General features: G+C 44.1%; 1 protein-coding gene and 1 long non-coding RNA gene across 2 annotated transcripts in view; one reads left to right on the forward strand and one right to left on the reverse strand.

Moving 5' to 3' along the window:
* Positions 1-22,107, forward strand: part of LOC127925364 (aminopeptidase N-like) — a gene marked incomplete at its 3' end in the record, with an annotated part of 95,306 nt that overhangs the window by 45,789 nt on the left and 27,410 nt on the right. Inside the window, exons 5-6 of the mRNA XM_052510255.1 lie at positions 5,416-5,542; positions 21,581-21,735. Coding sequence (XP_052366215.1) covers positions 5,416-5,542; positions 21,581-21,735 — 282 coding nt within the window. The remainder of the gene's footprint in view (positions 1-5,415; positions 5,543-21,580; positions 21,736-22,107) is intronic.
* LOC127925362 (uncharacterized) lies at positions 18,880-21,569 on the reverse strand. The gene is made up of 3 exons (XR_008120710.1): positions 21,197-21,569; positions 20,897-21,076; positions 18,880-18,905 (listed from the first exon to the last, which is right to left on the reverse strand). It is a non-coding gene; the product is annotated as an uncharacterized LOC127925362 (long non-coding RNA).

Consider the following 22,107-nt stretch of genomic DNA (forward strand, 5'->3'; position numbering starts at 1 on the left):
ACACCACAGAGGACTCTGGTTATTCCCTATATAGTACACCACAGAGGACTCTGGTTATTCCCTATATAGTACACCACAGAGGACTCTGGTTATTCCCTATATAGTACACCACAGAGGACTCTGGTTATTCCCTATATAGTACACCACAGAGGACTCTGGTTATTCCCTATATAGTACACCACAGAGGACTCTGGTTATTCCCTATATAGTACACCACAGAGGACTCTGGTTATTCCCTATATAGTACACCACAGAGGACTCTGGTTATTCCCTATATAGTACACCACAGAGGACTCTGGTTATTCCCTATATAGTACACCACATATCACTCTGGTTATTCCCTATATAGTACACCACAGAGGACTCTGGTTATTCCCTATATAGTACACCACAGAGGACTCTGGTTATTCCCTGTATAGTACACCACAGAGGACTCTGGTTATTTCCTATATAGTATTCCCTATAATAGTACACCACAGAGGACTCTGGTTATTCCCATAGTACACCACTCTGGTTATTCCCTATAAAGTACACCACAGAGGACTCTGGTTATTCCTGTATAGTACACCACATATATAGTACACCACAGAGGACTCTGGTTATTCCCTATATAGTACACCACAGAGGACTCTGGTTATTCCCTATATAGTACACCACATATCACTCTGGTTATTCCCTATATAGTACACCACAGAGGACTCTGGTTATTCCCTATATAGTACACAGAGGACTCTGGTTATTCCCTATATAGTACACCACAGGACTCTGGTTATTTATTCAGAGGACTCTGGTTATTCCCTATATAGTATATAGTACACCACAGAGGACTCTGGGACTCTGGTTATTCCCTATATAGTACACCACAGAGGACTCTGGTTATTCCCTATGTAGTACACCACAGAGGACTCTGGTTATTCCCTGTATAGTACACCACAGAGGACTCTGGTTATTTCCTATATAGTACACCACATATCACTCTGGTTATTCCCTATAAAGTACACCACAGAGGACTCTGGTTATTCCCTGTATAGTACACCACAGAGGACTCTGGTTATTCCCTATATAGTACACCACAGAGGACTCTGGTTATTCCCTATAGTACACCACAGAGTACACCACAGAGGACTCTGGTTATTCCCTATATAGTACACCACAGAGGACTCTGGTTATTCCCTATATAGTACACCACAGAGGACTCTGGTTATTCCCTATATAGTACACCACAGAGGACTCTGGTTATTTATAGTACACCACATATCACTCTGGTTATTCCCTATATAGTACACCACAGAGGACTCTGGTTATTCCCTATATAGTACACTCTGGTTATTCCCATATCAGAGGACTCTGGTTATTCCCTATATAGTACACCACAGAGGACTCTGGTTATCCCTGTATAGTACACCACAGAGGACTCTGGTTATTCCCTATATAGTACACCACAGAGGACTCTGGTTATTCCCTATATAGTACACCACAGAGGACTCTGGTTATTCCTGGTTATTCTGGTTATTCCCTATATAGTACACCACATAGGACTCTGGTTATTCCCTATATAGTACACCACAGAGGACTCTGGTTATTCCCTATATAGTACACCACAGAGGACTCTGGTTATTCCCTGTATAGTACACCACAGAGGACTCTGGTTATTCCCTATATAGTACACCACATATCACTCTGGTTATTCCCTATATAGTACACCACAGAGGACTCTGGTTATTCCCTATATAGTACACCACATATCACTCTGGTTATTCCCTATATAGTACACCACATAGGACTCTGGTTATTCCCTATATAGTACACCACAGAGGACTCTGGTTATTCCCTATATAGTACACCACAGAGGACTCTGGTTATTCCCTATATAGTACACCACATATCACTCTGGTTATTCCCTATATAGTACACCACAGAGGACTCTGGTTATTCCCTATATAGTACACCACAGAGGACTCTGGTTATTCCCTATATAGTACACCACAGAGGACTCTGGTTATTCCCTATATAGTACACCACAGAGGACTCTGGTTATTCCCTGTATAGTACACCACAGAGGACTCTGGTTATTCCCTATATAGTACACCACAGAGGACTCTGGTTATTCCCTATATAGTACACCACAGAGGACTCTGGTTATTCCCTATATAGTACACCACATATCACTCTGGTTATTCCCTATATAGTACACCACAGAGGACTCTGGTTATTCCCTATATAGTACACCACAGAGGACTCTGGTTATTCCCTATATAGTACACCACAGAGGACTCTGGTTATTCCCTATATAGTACACCACAGAGGACTCTGGTTATTCCCTATATAGTACACCACATAGGAATTTGGTCCATATCAGTGCACTATATACAGTTGAAGTCAGAAGTTTACATACACCTTAGCCAAATACATTTAAAGTTTTTCACAATTCCTGACATTTAATCCTAGTAAACATTCCCTGTTTCAGGTCAGTTAGGATCACCACTTTATTTTAAGAATGTGACATGTTAGAATAATAGTAGAGAGAATGATTTATTTCAGCTTTTAATTCTTTCATCACATTCCCAGTGGGCCAGAAGTTCACATACTCAATTAGTATTTGGTAGCATTGCCTTATAGTTGTTTAGCTTGGGTCAAACGTTTCGGGTAGCCTTCCACAAGCTTCCCACATTAAGTTGGGTGAATTTTGGCCCATTCCTCCTGACAGAGCTGGTGTAACTAAGTCAGGTTTGTAGGCCTCCTTGATCGCACACACTTTTTCAGTTCTGCCCACAAATGTTCTATAGGATTGAGGTCAGGGCTTTGTGATGGCCACTCCAATACCTTGACTTTGTTGTCCTTAAGCCATTTTGTCACAACTTTGGAAGTATGCTTGGTGTCATTGTTAATTTGGAAGACCCATTTGCGACCAAGCTTTAACTTCCTGACTGATGTCTTGAGATCTTGCTTCAATATATCCACATACTTTTCCTTCCTAATGATGCCATCTATTTTGTGAAGTGCACCAGTCCCTCCTGCAGCGAAGCACCGCCACAACATGATGCTGCCACCCCCACAACATGATGCTGCCACCCCCACAACATGATGCTGCCACCCCCATGCTTCACGGTTGGGATGGTGTTCTTCGGCTTATAAGCCTCCCCCTTTTTCCTCCAAACATAACGATGGTCATTATGGCCAAACAGTTCTATTTTTGTTTCATCAGACCAGAGGACATTTCTTCAAAAAGTACAATCTTTGTCCCCATGTGCAGTTGCAAACCGTAGTCTGGCTTTTCTATGGCAGTTTTGGAGCAGTGGCTTCTTCCTTGCTGAGCGGCCTTTCATGTTATGTCGATATAGGACTCGTTTTACTGTGGATATAGATACTTTTGTACCTGCTTCCTCCAGAATCTTCACAAGGTCCTTTGCTGTTGTTCTGGGATTGATTTCCACTTTTAGCACCAAAGTACGTTCATCTCTAGGAGACAGAACGCGTCTCCTTCCTGAGCGGTAGGACGGCTGCTTGGTCCCATGGTGTTTATACTTGCGTACTATTGTTTGTACAGATGAACGTGGTTCCTTCAGGCAATTGGAAATTGCTCCCAAGGATGAACCAGACTTGTGGAGGTCTACAATTTCTTTTCTGAGGTCTTAGCTGATTTCTTTTGATTTTCCCATGATGTCAAACAAAGAGGCACTGAGTTTGAAGGTAGGCCTTGAAATACATTCACAGGTACACCTCCAATTGACTCAAATTATGTCAATTTCTTGGAATTTTCCAAGTTGTTTAAAGGCACATTCAACTTAGTGTATATAAACTTCTGACCCAATGGAATTGTGATACAGTGAAATAATATGTCTGTAAACAATTGTTGGAAAAATGACTTGTGTCATGCACAAAGTAGATGTCCTAACCGACTTGTCAAAACTATAGTTTGTTAACAATTCATTTGTGGAGTGGTTGAAAAACGGGTTTTAATGACTCCAACCTAAGTGTATGTAAACTTCCGACTTCAACTGTAGGTAATAGGGTGCTACAGTTTCCTCTCATTCAGATTCATGACTGATACTGCTGTGGTTAGACTGTAGTGATGACTGATACTGCTGTGGTTAGACTGTAGTGATGACTGATGCTGCTGTGGTTAGACTGTAGTGATGACTGATACTGCTGTGGTTAGACTGTAGTGATGACTGATACTGCTGTGGTTAGACTGTAGTGATGACTGATACTGCTGTGGTTAGACTGTAGTGATGACTGATACTGCTGTGGTTAGACTGTAGTGATGACTGATACTGCTGTGGTTAGACTGTAGTGATGACTGATACTGCTGTGGTTAGACTGTAGTGATGACTGATACTGCTGTGGTTAGACTGTAGTGATGACTGATACTGCTGTGGTTAGACTGTAGTGATGACTGATACTGCTGTGGTTAGACTGTAGTGATGACTGATACTGCTGTGGTTAGACTGTAGTGATGACTGATACTGCTGTGGTTAGACTGTAGTCATGACTGATACTGCTGTGGTTAAACTGTAGTGATGACTGATACTGCTGTGGTTAAACTGTAGTCATGTCTGATACTGCTGTGGTTAGACTGTAGTGATGACTGATGCTGCTGTGGTTAGACTGTAGTGATGACTGATACTGCTGTGGTTAGACTGTAGTGATGACTGATACTGCTGTGGTTAGACTGTAGTGATGACTGATACTGCTGTGGTTAAACTGTAGTGATGACTGATGCTGCTGTGGTTAGACTGTAGTGATGACTGATACTGCTGTGGTTAAACTGTAGTGATGACTGATGCTGCTGTGGTTAGACTGTAGTGATGACTGATACTGCTGTGGTTAGACTGTAGTGATGACTGATACTGCTGTGGTTAGACTGTAGTCATGACTGATACTGCTGTGGTTAGACTGTAGTGATGACTGATACTGCTGTGGTTAGACTGTAGTGATGACTGATGCTGCTGTGGTTAGACTGTAGTGATGACTGATACTGCTGTGGTTAGACTGTAGTGATGACTGATGCTGCTGTGGTTAGACTGTAGTGATGACTGATACTGCTGTGGTTAGACTGTAGTCATGACTGATACTGCTGTGGTTAAACTGTAGTCATGTCTGATACTACTGTGGTTAGACTGTAGTGATGACTGATACTGCTGTGGTTAGACTGTAGTCATGACTGATACTGCTGTGGTTAAACTGTAGTGATGACTGATACTGCTGTGGTTAGACTGTAGTCATGACTGATACTGCTGTGGTTAGACTGTAGTGATGACTGATACTGCTGTGGTTAGACTGTAGTGATGACTGATACTGCTGTGGTTAGACTGTAGTGATGACTGATACTGCTGTGGTTAGACTGTAGTCATGACTGATACTGCTGTGGTTAGACTGTAGTCATGACTGATAGTTGATACTAATTGTTTGCAGGTCCGTATCTGGGCTCGGAGGAAAGCTATAGCTGAGGGACACGGAAACTATGCTCTCAATGTTACAGGACCAATGCTCAAGTTTTTTGAACGATACTACAATGCCAGCTACCCACTGTCCAAGTCAGGTAAGTTAGCTTAGCATTCAGACCTGTCAGGTAAGTTAGCTTAGCATTCAGACCTGTCAGGTAAGTCAGCTTAGCATTCAGACCTGTCAGGTAAGTTAGCTTAGCATTCAGACCTATCAGGTAAGTTAGCTTAGCATGCAGACCTGTCAGGTAAGTTAGCTTTGCATTCAGACCTGTCAGGTAAGTTAGCTTAGCATTCAGACCTGTCAGGTAAGTTAGCTTTGCATGCAGACCTGTCAGGTAAGTTAGCTTTGCATTCAGACCTGTCAGGTAAGTTAGCTTAGCATTCAGACCTGTCAGGTAAGTTAGCTTTGCATGCAGACCTGTCAGGTAAGTTAGCTTTGCATGCAGACCTGTCAGGTAAGTTAGCTTATCATTCAGACCTGTCAGGTAAGTTAGCTTTGCATGCAGACCTGTCAGGTAAGTTAGCTTAGCATGCAGACCTGTCAGGTAAGTCAGCTTAGCATTCAGACCTGTCAGGTAAGTTAGCTTAGCATTCAGACCTGTCAGGTAAGTTAGCTTAGCATGCAGACCTGTCAGGTAAGTCAGCTTAGCATTCAGACCTGTCAGGTAAGTTAGCTTAGCATGCAGACCTGTCAGGTAAGTTAGCTTAGCATTCAGACCTGTCAGGTAAGTTAGCTTAGCATTCAGACCTGTCAGGTAAGTTAGCTTTGCATTCAGACCTGTCAGGTAAGTTAGCGTTGTATTCAGACCTGTCAGGTAAGTTAGCTTAGCATTCAGACCTGTCAGGTAAGTCAGCGTTGTATTCAGGCCTGTCAGGTAAGTTAGCTTAGCATTCAGACCTGTCAGGTAAGTCAGCTTAGCATTCAGACCTGTCAGGTAAGTTAGCTTAGCATTCAGACCTGTCAGGTAAGTTAGCTTAGCATGCAGACCTGTCAGGTAAGTTAGCTTTGCATTCAGACCTGTCAGGTAAGTTAGCTTAGCATTCAGACCTGTCAGGTAAGTTAGCTTTGCATGCAGACCTGTCAGGTAAGTTAGCTTAGCATTCAGACCTGTCAGGTAAGTTAGCTTAGCATGCAGACCTGTCAGGTAAGTCAGCTTAGCATTCAGACCTGTCAGGTAAGTTAGCTTAGCATTCAGACCTGTCAGGTAAGTTAGCTTAGCATTCAGACCTGTCAGGTAAGTTAGCTTAGCATGCAGACATGTCAGGTAAGTCAGCTTAGCATTCAGACCTGTCAGGAAAGTTAGCTTAGCATTCAGGCCTGTCAGGTAAGTTAGCTTAGCATTCAGACCTGTCAGGTAAGTTAGCTTAGCATTCAGACCTGTCAGGTAAGTCAGCTTAGCATTCAGACCTGTCAGGTAAGTTAGCTTAGCATTCAGACCTGTCAGGTAAGTTAGCTTAGCATTCAGACCTGTCAGGTAAGTTAGCTTAGCATTCAGACCTGTCAGGTAAGTTAGCTTAGCATTCAGACCTGTCAGGTAAGTTAGCTTAGCATTCAGACCTGTCAGGTAAGTTAGCTTAGCATTCAGACCTGTCAGGTAAGTTAGCTTTGCATGCAGACCTGTCAGGTAAGTTAGCTTAGCATTCAGACCTGTCAGGTAAGTTAGCTTAGCATTCAGACCTGTCAGGTAAGTTAGCTTAGCATTCAGACCTGTCAGGTAAGTTAGCTTTGCATTCAGACCTGTCAGGTAAGTTAGCTTAGCATTCAGACCTGTCAGGTAAGTTAGCTTAGCATTCAGACCTGTCAGGTAAGTTAGCTTAGCATTCAGACCTGTCAGGTAAGTTAGCTTTGCATTCAGACCTGTCAGGTAAGTTAGCTTAGCATTCAGACCTGTCAGGTAAGTTAGCTTAGCATTCAGACCTGTCAGGTAAGTTAGCTTAGCATTCAGACCTGTCAGGTAAGTTAGCTTAGCATTCAGACCTGTCAGGTAAGTTAGCTTTGCATTCAGACCTGTCAGGTAAGTTAGCTTAGCATTCAGACCTGTCAGGTAAGTCAGCGTTGTATTCAGACCTGTCAGGTAAGTTAGCTTTGCATGCAGACCTGTCAGGAAAGTTAGCTTAGCATTCAGACCTGTCAGGTAAGTTAGCTTAGCATTCAGACCTGTCAGGTAAGTTAGCTTAGCATTCAGACCTGTCAGGTAAGTTAGCTTAGCATTCAGACCTGTCAGGTAAGTTAGCTTAGCATTCAGACCTGTCAGGTAAGTTAGCTTTGCATTCAGACCTGTCAGGTAAGTTAGCTTAGCATTCAGACCTGTCAGGTAAGTTAGCTTTGCATTCAGACCTGTCAGGTAAGTTAGCTTAGCATTCAGACCTGTCAGGTAAGTTAGCTTAGCATTCAGACCTGTCAGGTAAGTTAGCTTAGCATTCAGACCTGTCAGGTAAGTTAGCTTAGCATTCAGACCTGTCAGTTAGCTTTGCATGCAGACCTGTCAGGTAAGTTAGCTTAGCATTCAGACCTGTCAGGTAAGTTAGCTTAGCATAGCATTCAGACCTGTCAGGTAAGTTAGCATGCAGACCTGCATGCAGACCTGTCAGGTAAGTTAGCTTTGCATTCAGACCTGTCAGGTAAGTCAGCGTTGTATTCAGGCCTGTCAGGTAAGTTAGCTTAGCATTCAGACCTGTCAGGTAAGTTAGCTTAGCATGCAGACCTGTCAGGTAAGTTAGCTTAGCATTCAGAGCTGTCAGGTAAGTTAGCTTAGCATGCAGACCTGTCAGGTAAGTCAGCGTTGTATTCAGGCCTGTCAGGTAAGTTAGCTTTGCATTCAGACCTGTCAGGTAAGTTAGCTTAGCATTCAGACCTGTCAGGTAAGTTAGCTTAGCATTCAGACCTGTCAGGTAAGTTAGCTTAGCATGCAGACCTGTCAGGTAAGTTAGCTTAGCATGCAGACCTGTCAGGTAAGTTAGCTTTGCATGCAGACCTGTCAGGTAAGTTAGCTTAGCATGCAGACCTGTCAGGTAAGTCAGCTTAGCATTCAGACCTGTCAGGTAAGTTAGCTTAGCATGCAGACCTGTCAGGTAAGTTAGCTTAGCATTCAGACCTGTCAGGTAAGTTAGCTTTGCATGCAGACCTGTCAGGTAAGTTAGCTTAGCATGCAGACCTGTCAGGTAAGTCAGCTTAGCATTCAGACCTGTCAGGTAAGTTAGCTTAGCATGCAGACCTGTCAGGTAAGTTAGCTTAGCATTCAGACCTGTCAGGTAAGTTAGCTTAGCATTCAGACCTGTCAGGTAAGTTAGCTTAGCATTCAGACCTGTCAGGTAAGTTAGCTTAGCATGCAGACCTGTCAGGTAAGTCAGCTTAGCATTCAGACCTGTCAGGTAAGTTAGCTTAGCATGCAGACCTGTCAGGTAAGTTAGCTTAGCATTCAGACCTGTCAGGTAAGTTAGCTTAGCATTCAGACCTGTCAGGTAAGTTAGCTTAGCATTCAGACCTGTCAGGTAAGTTAGCTTAGCATTCAGACCTGTCAGGTAAGTTAGCTTAGCATTCAGACCTGTCAGGTAAGTTAGCATTTGTCAGTTAGCTTAGCAGACCTGTCAGGTAAGTTAGCTTAGCATTCAGACCTGTCAGGTAAGTTAGCTTTGCATTCAGACCTGTCAGGTAAGTTAGCTTAGCATTCAGACCTGTCAGGTAAGTTAGCTTAGCATTCAGACCTGTCAGGTAAGTTAGCTTAGCATTCAGACCTGTCAGGTAAGTTAGCTTAGCATTCAGACCTGTCAGGTAAGTTAGCTTAGCATTCAGACCTGTCAGGTAAGTTAGCTTAGCATTCAGACCTGTCAGTATAGCAGGCCTGTCAGGTAAGTTAGCTTAGCATTCAGACCTGTCAGGTAAGTTAGCTTAGCAGTCAGCTTGCATGCAGACCTGTCAGGTAAGAGCTGTCAGGTAAGCTTAGCATTCAGACCTGTCAGGTAAGTTAGCTTAGCATTCAGACCTGTCAGGTAAGTTAGCGTTGTATTCAGACCTGTCAGGTAAGTTAGCTTAGCATTCAGACCTGTCAGGTAAGTTAGCTTAGCATTCAGACCTGTCAGGTAAGTTAGCTTAGCATTCAGACCTGTCAGGTAAGTTAGCTTAGCATGCAGACCTGTCAGGTAAGTTAGCTTAGCATTCAGACCTGTCAGGTAAGTTAGCTTAGCATTCAGACCTGTCAGGTAAGTTAGCTTTGCATTCAGACCTGTCAGGTAAGTTAGCTTAGCATTCAGACCTGTCAGGTAAGTCAGCGTTGTATTCAGGCCTGTCAGGTAAGTTAGCTTAGCATTCAGACCTGTCAGGTAAGTTAGCTTAGCATGCAGACCTGTCAGGTAAGTTAGCTTAGCATTCAGACCTGTCAGGTAAGTTAGCTTAGCATTCAGACCTGTCAGGTAAGTTAGCTTAGCATTCAGACCTGTCAGGTAAGTTAGCTTAGCATTCAGACCTGTCAGGTAAGTTAGCTTAGCATTCAGACCTGTCAGGTAAGTTAGCTTAGCATTCAGACCTGTCAGGTAAGTCAGGTCAGACCTGTCAGGTAAGTTAGCTTAGCATTCAGACCTGTCAGGTAAGTTAGCTTAGCATTCAGACCTGTCAGGTAAGTTAGCTTAGCATGCAGACCTGTCAGGTAAGTTAGCTTTGCATTCAGACCTGTCAGGTAAGTTAGCTTAGCATTCAGACCTGTCAGGTAAGTTAGCTTTGCATGCAGACCTGTCAGGTAAGTTAGCTTAGCATTCAGACCTGTCAGGAGCATTCAGACCTTGCATTCAGACCTGTCAGGTAAGTTAGCTTAGCATTCAGACCTGTCAGGTAAGTTAGCTTAGCATTCAGACCTGTCAGGTAAGTTAGCTTAGCATTCAGACCTGTCAGGTAAGTTAGCTTAGCATTCAGACCTGTCAGGTAAGTTAGCTTAGCATTCAGACCTGTCAGGTAAGTTAGCTTAGCATTCAGACCTGTCAGGTAAGTTAGCTTAGCATGCAGACCTGTCAGGTAAGTTAGCTTAGCATTCAGACCTGTCAGGTAAGTTAGCTTAGCATGCAGACCTGTCAGGTAAGTTAGCTTAGCATTCAGACCTGTCAGGTAAGTTAGCTTAGCATTCAGACCTGTCAGGTAAGTTAGCTTAGCATGCAGACCTGTCAGGTAAGTTAGCTTAGCATTCAGACCTGTCAGGTAAGTTCAGGCTTAGCATTCAGACCTGTCAGGTAAGTTAGCTTAGCATTCAGACCTGTCAGGTAAGTTAGCTTAGCATTCAGACCTGTCAGGTAAGTTAGCTTAGCATTCAGACCTGTCAGGTAAGTTAGCTTGCATGCAGACCTGTCAGGTAAGTTAGCTTAGCATTCAGACCTGTGTAAGTTAGCTTCAGACCTGTCAGGTAAGTTAGCTTAGCATGCAGACCTGTCAGGTAAGTAGCTTAGCATTCAGACCTGTCAGGTAAGTTAGCATGCAGACCTGTCAGGTAAGTTAGCTTAGCATGCAGACCTGTCAGGTAAGTTAGCTTAGCATGCAGACCTGTCAGGGTTAGCTTAGCATTCAGACCTGTCAGGTAAGTTAGCTTAGCATTCAGACCTGTCAGGTAAGTTAGCTTAGCATTCAGACCTGTCAGGTAAGTTAGCTTAGCATTCAGACCTGTCAGGTAAGTTAGCATTCAGACCTGTCAGGCAGTTAGCTTAGCATTCAGACCTGTCAGGTAAGTTAGCTTAGCATTCAGACCTGTCAGGTAAGTTAGCTTAGCATTCAGACCTGTCAGGTAAGTTAGCATTCAGAGCATTCAGACCTGTCAGGTAAGTTAGCTTAGCATTCAGACCTGTCAGGTAAGTTAGCTTAGCATGCAGACCTGTCAGACATGCAGACCTGTCAGGTAAGGTATTGCAGACCTGTCAGGTAAGTTAGCTTAGCATTCAGACCTGTCAGGTAAGTTAGCTTTGCATGCAGACCTGTCAGGTAAGTAAGTTAGTCTTGTATTCTTAGCATTCAGACCTGTCAGGTAAGTTAGCTTAGCATTCAGACCTGTCAGGTAAGTTAGCTTAGCATTCAGACCTGTCAGGTAAGTTAGCTTAGCATGCAGACCTGTCAGGTAAGTTAGCTTAGCATGCAGACCTGTCAGGTAAGTCAGCTTAGCATTCAGACCTGTCAGGTAAGTTAGCTTAGCATTCAGACCTGTCAGGTAAGTTAGCTTTGCATTCAGACCTGTCAGGTAAGTTAGCTTAGCATTCAGACCTGTCAGGTAAGTTAGCTTAGCATTCAGACCTGTCAGGTAAGTTAGCTTAGCATTCAGACCTGTCAGGTAAGTTAGCTTAGCATTCAGACCTGTCAGGTAAGTTAGCTTAGCATTCAGACCTGTCAGGTAAGTTAGCTTAGCATTCAGACCTGTCAGGTAAGTTAGCTTAGCATTCAGACCTGTCAGGTAAGTTAGCTTAGCATTCAGACCTGTCAGGTAAGTTAGCTTAGCATGCAGACCTGTCAGGTAAGTTAGCTTAGCATTCAGACCTGTCAGGGTTAGCTTTGCATGCAGACCTGTCAGGTAAGTTAGCTTAGCATTCAGACCTGTCAGGTAAGTTAGCTTTAGCATTCAGACCTGTCAGGTAAGTTAGCTTAGCATTCAGACCTGTCAGGTAAGTTAGCTTAGCATTCAGACCTGTCAGGTAAGTTAGCTTAGCATTCAGACCTGTCAGGTAAGTTAGCTTTGCATTCAGACCTGTCAGGTAAGTTAGCTTTGCATGCAGACCTGTCAGGTAAGTTAGCTTAGCATGCAGACCTGTCAGGTAAGTCAGCTTAGCATTCAGACCTGTCAGGTAAGTTAGCTTAGCATTCAGACCTGTCAGGTAAGTTAGCTTAGCATTCAGACCTGTCAGTAAGTTAAGTTAGCATTCAGACCTTAGCATTCAGACCTGTCAGGTAAGTTAGCTTAGCATTCAGACCTGTCAGGTAAGTTAGCTTTAGCATTCAGACCTGTCAGGTAAGTTAGCTTAGCATTCAGACCTGTCAGGTAAGTTAGCTTAGCATTCAGACCTGTCAGGTAAGTTAGCTGCATTCAGACCTGTCAGTTTCAGACCTGTCAGTTAGTAGCATGCAGTCAGGTAAGTCAGCTTAGCATGCAGACCTGTCTGTTAGCTTAGGCAGACCTGTCAGGTAAGTTAGCTTAGCATGCAGACCTGTCAGGTAAGTCAGCTTAGCATTCAGACCTGTCAGGTAAGTTAGCTTAGCATTCAGACCTGTCAGGTAAGTTAGCTTTGCATTCAGACCTGTCAGGTAAGTTAGCTTAGCATTCAGACCTGTCAGGTAAGTTAGCTTTGCATTCAGACCTGTCAGGTAAGTTAGCTTAGCATTCAGACCTGTCAGGTAAGTTATAGCATTGCAGACCTGTCAGGTAAGTTAGCTTAGCATTGCAGACCTGTCAGGTAAGTCAGCTTAGCATGCAGACCTGTCAGGTAAGTTAGTCTTAGCATTCAGACCTGTCAGGTAAGTTAGCTTAGCATTCAGACCTGTCAGGTAAGTTAGCTTAGCATTCAGACCTGTCAGGTAAGTTAGCTTAGCATTCAGACCTGTCAGGTAAGTTAGCTTAGCATTCAGACCTGTCAGGTAAGTTAGCTTAGCATTCAGACCTGTCAGGTAAGTTAGCTTAGCATTCAGACCTGTCAGGTAAGTTAGCTTAGCATTCAGACCTGTCAGGTAAGTTAGCTTAGCATTCAGACCTGTCAGGTAAGTTAGGCAGGTAAGTTTTGCATTCAGACCTGTCAGGTAAGTTAGCTTAGCATTCAGACCTGTCAGGTAAGTTAGCTTAGCATTCAGACCTGTCAGGTAAGTTAGCTTACAGACCTGTCAGGTGTCAGCTTAGCATGCAGACCTGTCAGGTAAGTTAGCTTAGCATTCAGACCTGTCAGGTAAGTTAGCTTAGCATTCAGACCTGTCAGGTAAGTTAGCTTAGCTTGTATTCCAGACCTGTCAGGTAAGTTAGCTTAGCATTGCAGACCTGTCAGGTAAGTTAGCTTAGCATGCAGACCTGTCAGGTTAGCTTAGCATGCAGACCTGTCAGGTAAGTTAGCATTCAGAGCATGCAGACCTGTCAGGTAAGTTAGCTTAGCATTCAGACCTGTCAGGTAAGTTAGCTTAGCATTCAGACCTGTCAGGTAAGTTAGCTTAGCATTCAGACCTGTCAGGTAAGTTAGCTTAGCATTCAGACCTGTCAGGTAAGTTAGCTTAGCATTCAGACCTGTCAGGTAAGTTAGCTTAGCATTCAGACCTGTCAGGTAAGTTAGCTTAGCATTCAGAACTGTCAGGTAAGTTAGCTTAGCATTCAGACCTGTCAGGTAAGTTAGCTTAGCATTCAGACCTGTCAGGTAAGTTAGCTTTGCATTCAGACCTGTCAGGTAAGTTAGCTTAGCATGCAGACCTGTCAGGTAAGTCAGCTTAGCATGCAGACCTGTCAGGTAAGTCAGCTTAGCATGCAGACCTGTCAGGTAAGTTAGCTTTGCATGCAGACCTGTCAGGTAAGTTAGTCTTGTATTCCGACCTGTCAGGTAAGTTAGCTTTGCATTCAGACCTGTCAGGTAAGTTAGCTTAGCATTCAGACCTGTCAGGTAAGTTACATTAGCATTCAGACCTGTCAGGTAAGTTAGCTTAGCATTCAGACCTGTCAGGTAAGTTAGCTTTGCATTCAGACCTGTCAGGTAAGTTAGCTTTGCATGCAGACCTGTCAGGTAAGTTAGCTTAGCATGCAGACCTGTCAGGTAAGTCAGCTTAGCATTCAGACCTGTCAGGTAAGTTAGCTTAGCATGCAGACCTGTCAGTTAAGTTAGCTTAGCATTCAGACCTGTCAGGTAAGTTAGCTTAGCATTCAGACCTGTCAGGTAAGTTAGCTTTGCATTCAGACCTGTCAGGTAAGTTAGCTTAGCATTCAGACCTGTCAGGTAAGTTAGCTTAGCATTCAGACCTGTCAGGTAAGTTAGCTTTGCATACAGACCTGTCAGTTAGTCAGACCTGTCAGGTGTCAGTTAGCTTAGCATTCAGACCTGTCAGGTAAGTTAGCTTAGCATGCAGACCTGTCAGGTAAGTTAGCTTAGCATGCAGACCTGTCAGGTAAGTTAGCTTAGCATGCAGACCTGTCAGGTAAGTCAGCTTAGCATTCAGACCTGTCAGGTAAGTTAGCTTAGCATTCAGACCTGTCAGGTAAGTTAGCTTAGCATTCAGACCTGTCAGGTAAGTTAGCTTAGCATTCAGACCTGTCAGGTAAGTTAGCTTAGCATTCAGACCTGTCAGGTAAGTTAGCTTTGCATTCAGACCTGTCAGGTAAGTTAGCTTAGCATTCAGACCTGTCAGGTAAGTTAGCTTAGCATTCAGACCTGTCAGGTAAGTTAGCTTAGCATTCAGACCTGTCAGGTAAGTTAGCTTAGCATTCAGACCTGTCAGGTAAGTTAGCTTAGCATTCAGACCTGTCAGGTAAGTTAGCTTAGCATTCAGACCTGTCAGGTAAGTTAGCTTAGCATTCAGACCTGTCAGGTAAGTTAGCTTAGCATTCAGACCTGTCAGCTTAGCAGCTTAGCATTCAGACCTGTCAGGTAAGTTAGCTTAGCATTCAGACCTGTCAGGTAAGTTAGCTTAGCATGCAGACCTGTCAGGTAAGTCAGCTTAGCATTCAGACCTGTCAGGTAAGTTAGCTTAGCATGCAGACCTGTCAGGTAAGTTAGCTTTGCATTGCAGACCTGTCAGGTAAGTTAGCTTGCATTCAGACCTGTCAGGTAAGTTAGCTTAGCATTCAGACCTGTCAGGTAAGTTAGCTTAGCATTCAGACCTGTCAGGTAAGTTAGCTTAGCATTCAGACCTGTCAGGTAAGTTAGCTTAGCATTCAGACCTGTCAGGTAAGTTAGCTTAGCATTCAGACCTGTCAGGTAAGTTAGCTTTGCATGCAGACCTGTCAGGTAAGTTAGCTTAGCATGCAGACCTGTCAGGTAAGTTAGCTTAGCATTCAGACCTGTCAGGTAAGTTAGCTTAGCATGCAGACCTGTCAGGTAAGTTAGCTTAGCATTCAGACCTGTCAGGTAAGTTAGCTTAGCATTCAGACCTGTCAGGTAAGTTAGCTTAGCATTCAGACCTGTCAGGTAAGTTAGCTTAGCATTCAGACCTGTCAGGTAAGTTAGCTTAGCATTCAGACCTGTCAGGTAAGTTAGCTTAGCATTCAGACCTGTCAGGTAAGTTAGCTTTGCATACAGACCTGTCAGGTAAGTTAGTCTTGTATTCCGACCTGTCAGGTGAGTTAGCTTAGCATGCAGACCTGTCAGGTAAGTCAGCTTAGCATGCAGACCTGTCAGGTAAGTCAGCTTAGCATGCAGACCTGTCAGGTAAGTTAGCTTAGCATGCAGACCTGTCAGGTAAGTTAGCTTAGCATTCAGACCTGTCAGGTAAGTTAGCTTAGCATTCAGACCTGTCAGGTAAGTTAGCTTAGCATTCAGACCTGTCAGGTAAGTTAGCTTAGCATTCAGACCTGTCAGGTAAGTTAGCTTTGCATTCAGACCTGTCAGGTAAGTTAGCTTTGCATTCAGACCTGTCAGGTAAGTTAGCTTAGCATTCAGACCTGTCAGGTAAGTTAGCTTCGCATGCAGACCTGTCAGGTAAGTCAGCTTAGCATTCAGACCTGGCAGGTAAGTTAGCTTAGCATGCAGACCTGTCAGGTAAGTTAGCTTTGCATGCAGACCTGTCAGGTAAGTTAGCTTTGTATTGCAGACCTGTCAGGTAAGTCAGTTTAGCATTCAGACCTGTCAGGTAAGTTAGCTTTGCATTCAGACCTGTCAGGTAAGTTAGCTTTGCATGCAGACCTGTCAGGTAAGTTAGCTTAGCATGCAGACCTGTCAGGTAAGTCAGCTTAGCATTCAGACCTGTCAGGTAAGTTAGCTTAGCATTCAGACCTGTCAGGTAAGTTAGCTTAGCATTCAGACCTGTCAGGTAAGTTAGCTTAGCATTCAGACCTGTCAGGTAAGTTAGCTTAGCATTCAGACCTGTCAGGTAAGTTAGCTTTGCATTCAGACCTGTCAGGTAAGTTAGCTTAGCATTCAGACCTGTCAGGTAAGTTAGCTTAGCATGCAGACCTGTCAGGTAAGTTAGCTTAGCATGCAGACCTGTCAGGTAAGTTAGCTTAGCATTCAGACCTGTCAGGTAAGTTAGCTTAGCATGCAGACCTGTCAGTTAAGTTAGCTTAGCATTCAGACCTGTCAGGTAAGTTAGCTTAGCATTCAGACCTGTCAGGTAAGTTAGCTTTGCATTCAGACCTGTCAGGTAAGTTAGCTTAGCATTCAGACCTGTCAGGTAAGTTAGCTTAGCATTCAGACCTGTCAGGTAAGTTAGCTTTGCATACAGACCTGTCAGGTAAGTTAGTCTTGTATTCCGACCTGTCAGGTGAGTTAGCTTAGCATGCAGACCTGTCAGGTAAGTCAGCTTAGCATGCAGACCTGTCAGGTAAGTCAGCTTAGCATCAGACCTTCAGCATAGCAGACCTGTCAGGTAAGTTAGCTTAGCATGCAGACCTGTCAGGTAAGTTAGCTTAGCATTCAGACCTGTCAGGTAAGTTAGCTTAGCATTCAGACCTGTCAGGTAAGTTAGCTTAGCATTCAGACCTGTCAGGTAAGTTAGCTTAGCATTCAGACCTGTCAGGTAAGTTAGCTTAGCATTCAGACCTGTCAGGTAAGTTAGCTTAGCATTCAGACCTGTCAGGTAAGTTAGCTTAGCATTCAGACCTGTCAGGTAAGTTAGCTTAGCATTCAGACCTGTCAGGTAAGTTAGCTTAGCATTCAGACCTGTCAGGTAAGTTAGCTTTGCATTCAGACCTGTCAGGTAAGTTAGCTTAGCATTCAGACCTGTCAGGTAAGTTAGCTTAGCATCAGACCTGTCAGGTAAGTCAGCTTAGCATGCAGACCTGTCAGGTAAGTTAGCTTAGCATTCAGACCTGTCAGGTAAGTAAGCATTCAGACCTGTCAGGTAAGTTAGTCTTAGCATTCAGACCTGTCAGGTAAGTTAGCTTTGCATTCAGACCTGTCAGGTAAGTTAGCTTAGCATTCAGACCTGTCAGGTAAGTTAGCTTAGCATTCAGACCTGTCAGGTAAGTTAGCTTAGCATTCAGACCTGTCAGGTAAGTTAGCTTTGCATTCAGACCTGTCAGGTAAGTTAGCTTTGCATGCAGACCTGTCAGGTAAGTTAGCTTAGCATTCAGACCTGTCAGGTAAGTTAGCATTCAGACCTGTCAGGTAAGTCAGCTTAGCATTCAGACCTGTCAGGTAAGTTAGCTTAGCATGCAGACCTGTCAGGTAAGTTAGCTTAGCATTCAGACCTGTCAGGTAAGTTAGCTTAGCATTCAGACCTGTCAGGTAAGTTAGCTTTGCATTCAGACCTGTCAGGTAAGTTAGCTTAGCATTCAGACCTGTCAGGTAAGTTAGCTTAGCATTCAGACCTGTCAGGTAAGTTAGCTTTGCATACAGACCTGTCAGGTAAGTTAGTCTTGTATTCCGACCTGTCAGGTGAGTTAGCTTAGCATGCAGACCTGTCAGGTAAGTCAGCTTAGCATGCAGACCTGTCAGGTAAGTCAGCTTAGCATGCAGACCTGTCAGGTAAGTTAGCTTAGCATGCAGACCTGTCAGGTAAGTCAGCTTAGCATTCAGACCTGTCAGGTAAGTTAGCTTAGCATTCAGACCTGTCAGGTAAGTTAGCTTTGCATTCAGACCTGTCAGGTAAGTTAGCTTTGCATTCAGACCTGTCAGGTAAGTTAGCTTAGCATTCAGACCTGTCAGGTAAGTTAGTTAGCATTCAGACCTGCATGCAGACCTGTCAGGTAAGTCAGCTTAGCATTCAGACCTGTCAGGTAAGTTAGCTTAGCATGCAGACCTGTCAGGTAAGTTAGCTTAGCATTCAGACCTGTCAGGTAAGTTAGCTTAGCATTCAGACCTGTCAGGTAAGTTAGCTTAGCATTCAGACCTGTCAGGTAAGTTAGCTTTGCATTCAGACCTGTCAGGTAAGTTAGCTTGCATGCAGACCTGTCAGGTAAGTTCAGAGTCTTAGCTTAGCATGCAGACCTGTCAGGTAAGTCAGCTTAGCATTCAGACCTGTCAGGTAAGTTAGCTTAGCATTCAGACCTGTCAGGTAAGTTAGCTTAGCATTCAGACCTGTCAGGTAAGTTAGCTTAGCATTCAGACCTGTCAGGTAAGTTAGCTTAGCATTCAGACCTGTCAGGTAAGTTAGCTTTGCATTCAGACCTGTCAGGTAAGTTAGCTTTGCATGCAGACCTGTCAGGTAAGTTAGCTTAGCATGCAGACCTGTCAGGTAAGTCAGCTTAGCATTCAGACCTGTCAGGTAAGTTAGCTTAGCATGCAGACCTGTCAGGTAAGTTAGCTTAGCATTCAGACCTGTCAGGTAAGTTAGCTTAGCATTCAGACCTGTCAGGTAAGTTAGCTTTGCATTCAGACCTGTCAGGTAAGTTAGCTTAGCATTCAGACCTGTCAGGTAAGTTAGCTTAGCATTCAGACCTGTCAGGTAAGTTAGCTTTGCATTCAGACCTGTCAGGTAAGTTAGCTTAGCATTCAGACCTGTCAGGTAAGTTAGCTTAGCATGCAGACCTGTCAGGTAAGTCAGCTTAGCATGCAGACCTGTCAGGTAAGTCAGCTTAGCATGCAGACCTGTCAGGTAAGTTAGCTTAGCATGCAGACCTGTCAGGTAAGTCAGCTTAGCATTCAGACCTGTCAGGTAAGTTAGCTTAGCATTCAGACCTGTCAGGTAAGTTAGCTTTGCATTCAGACCTGTCAGGTAAGTTAGCTTAGCATTCAGACCTGTCAGGTAAGTTAGCTTAGCATTCAGACCTGTCAGGTAAGTTAGCTTAGCATTCAGACCTGTCAGGTAAGTTAGCTTTGCATTCAGACCTGTCAGGTAAGTTAGCTTAGCATGCAGACCTGTCAGGTAAGTCAGCTTAGCATGCAGACCTGTCAGGTAAGTCAGCTTAGCATGCAGACCTGTCAGGTAAGTTAGCTTTGCATGCAGACCTGTCAGGTAAGTTAGTCTTGTAGTTTCTTAGCATTCGACCTGTCAGGTAAGTTAGCTTTGCATTCAGACCTGTCAGGTAAGTTAGCTTAGCATTCAGACCTGTCAGGTAAGTTAGCTTAGCATTCAGACCTGTCAGGTAAGTTAGCTTAGCATTCAGACCTGTCAGGTAAGTTAGCTTAGCATTCAGACCTGTCAGGTAAGTTAGCTTTGCATGCAGACCTGTCAGGTAAGTTAGCTTAGCATGCAGACCTGTCAGGTAAGTTAGCTTAGCATTCAGACCTGTCAGGTAAGTTAGCTTAGCATGCAGACCTGTCAGTTAAGTTAGCTTAGCATTCAGACCTGTCAGGTAAGTTAGCTTAGCATTCAGACCTGTCAGGTAAGTTAGCTTTGCATTCAGACCTGTCAGGTAAGTTAGCTTTGCATTCAGACCTGTCAGGTAAGTTAGCTTAGCATTCAGACCTGTCAGGTAAGTTAGCTTTGCATACAGACCTGTCAGGTAAGTTAGTTCTTGTATTCCGACCTGTCAGGTGAGTTAGCTTAGCATGCAGACCTGTCAGGTAAGTCAGCTTAGCATGCAGACCTGTCAGGTAAGTCAGCTTAGCATGCAGACCTGTCAGGTAAGTTAGCTTAGCATGCAGACCTGTCAGGTAAGTCAGCTTAGCATTCAGACCTGTCAGGTAAGTTAGCTTAGCATTCAGACCTGTCAGGTAAGTTAGCTTAGCATTCAGACCTGTCAGGTAAGTTAGCTTTGCATTCAGACCTGTCAGGTAAGTTAGCTTTGCATTCAGACCTGTCAGGTAAGTTAGCTTAGCATTCAGACCTGTCAGGTAAGTTAGCTTTGCATTCAGACCTGTCAGGTAAGTTAGCTTAGCATTCAGACCTGTCAGGTAAGTTAGCTTAGCATTCAGAACTGTCAGGTAAGTTAGCTTAGCATGCAGACCTGTCAGGTAAGTTAGCTTTGCATTCAGACCTGTCAGGTAAGTTAGCTTAGCATGCAGACCTGTCAGGTAAGTCAGCTTAGCATGCAGACCTGTCAGGTAAGTCAGCTTAGCATGCAGACCTGTCAGGTAAGTTAGCTTTGCATGCAGACCTGTCAGGTAAGTTAGTCTTGTATTCCGACCTGTCAGGTAAGTTAGCTTTGCATTCAGACCTGTCAGGTAAGTTAGCTTAGCATTCAGACCTATCAGGTAAGTTAGATTAGCATTCAGACCTGTCAGGTAAGTTAGCTTAGCATTCAGACCTGTCAGGTAAGTTAGCTTTGCATTCAGACCTGTCAGGTAAGTTAGCTTTGCATGCAGACCTATCAGGTAAGTTAGCTTTGCATGCAGACCTGTCAGGTAAGTTAGCTTAGCATGCAGTCCTGTCAGGTAAGTTAGCTTAGCATGCAGTCCTGTCAGGTAAGTCAGCTTAGCATGCAGACCTGTCAGGTAAGTTAGCTTAGCATTCAGACCTGTCAGGTAAGTTAGCTTAGCATTCAGACCTGTCAGGTAAGTTAGCTTTGCATGCAGACCTTTCAGGTAAGTTAGTCTTGTATTCCGACCTGTCAGGTAAGTTAGCTTAGCATGCAGACCTGTCAGGTAAGTCAGCTTAGCATGCAGACCTGTCAGGTAAGTTAGCTTAGCATTCAGACCTGTCAGGTAAGTTAGCTTAGCATTCAGACCTGTCAGGTAAGTTAGCTTAGCATGCAGACCTGTCAGGTAAGTTAGCTTAGCATGCAGACCTGTCAGGTAAGTTAGCTTAGCATGCAGACCTGTCAGGTAAGTTAGTCTTGTATTCTGACCTGTCAGGTAAGTTAGCTTAGCATTCAGACCTGTCAGGTAAGTTAGCTTAGCATTCAGACCTGTCAGGTAAGTTAGCTTAGCATTCAGACCTGTCAGGTAAGTTAGCGTTGTATTCCGACCTCAGCTCCATGAGTGCATGTGTACACATGTATGCCTACACTTATATTATACTCTGTGAAACTAAGTCTCCCAGCAGATTGTTGTTTATGTTCCAAATGGCTCCCTATTCCCTATAAAGTGCACTAAAGCTCTGGTCAAAAGTAGTGCATTATAAAGGGAATAGGGTACCATTTAGGCCTCCTTTATTGTCTTTTCCCCTGTAGACCAGATAGCTCTGCCTGACTTCAATGCTGGAGCCATGGAGAACTGGGGTCTGATCACCTACAGAGAGACAGCCCTCCTGTACGATCCAGCCATCTCCTCTGTTGGAAACAAAGAGAGAGTCTTGACTGTGGTGGCTCACGAACTGGCTCATATGGTAGTGTGTTCTCTATGTCATCACTGTACTTCCTGTCCAACCTATGACATCCCTGTACTTCCTGTTAAACCTATGACATCCCTGTACTTCCTGTCAAACCTATGACATCACTGTACTGCCTATCCAACCTATGACATTACTGTATTTCCTGTCCAACCTATGACATCCCTGTACTTCCTGTCCAACCTATGACATCACTATACTTCCTGTCCAACCTATGACATTACTGTACTTCCTGTCCAACCTATGACATCACATCCTGCAAGGAGAAACATTTCTCGGGAGGATGACTAAGGTCCACAACATGAGCCAGGTAATGAGAGGAAGCCCAGTTGCCAGTTGCCGGGAGAAGATGGAACGAGATGGATTTTG

The sequence above is a fragment of the Oncorhynchus keta genome, unplaced genomic scaffold, assembly GCF_023373465.1.
Source record: "Oncorhynchus keta strain PuntledgeMale-10-30-2019 unplaced genomic scaffold, Oket_V2 Un_contig_5484_pilon_pilon, whole genome shotgun sequence".
Classification (NCBI taxonomy): domain Eukaryota; kingdom Metazoa; phylum Chordata; class Actinopteri; order Salmoniformes; family Salmonidae; genus Oncorhynchus; species Oncorhynchus keta.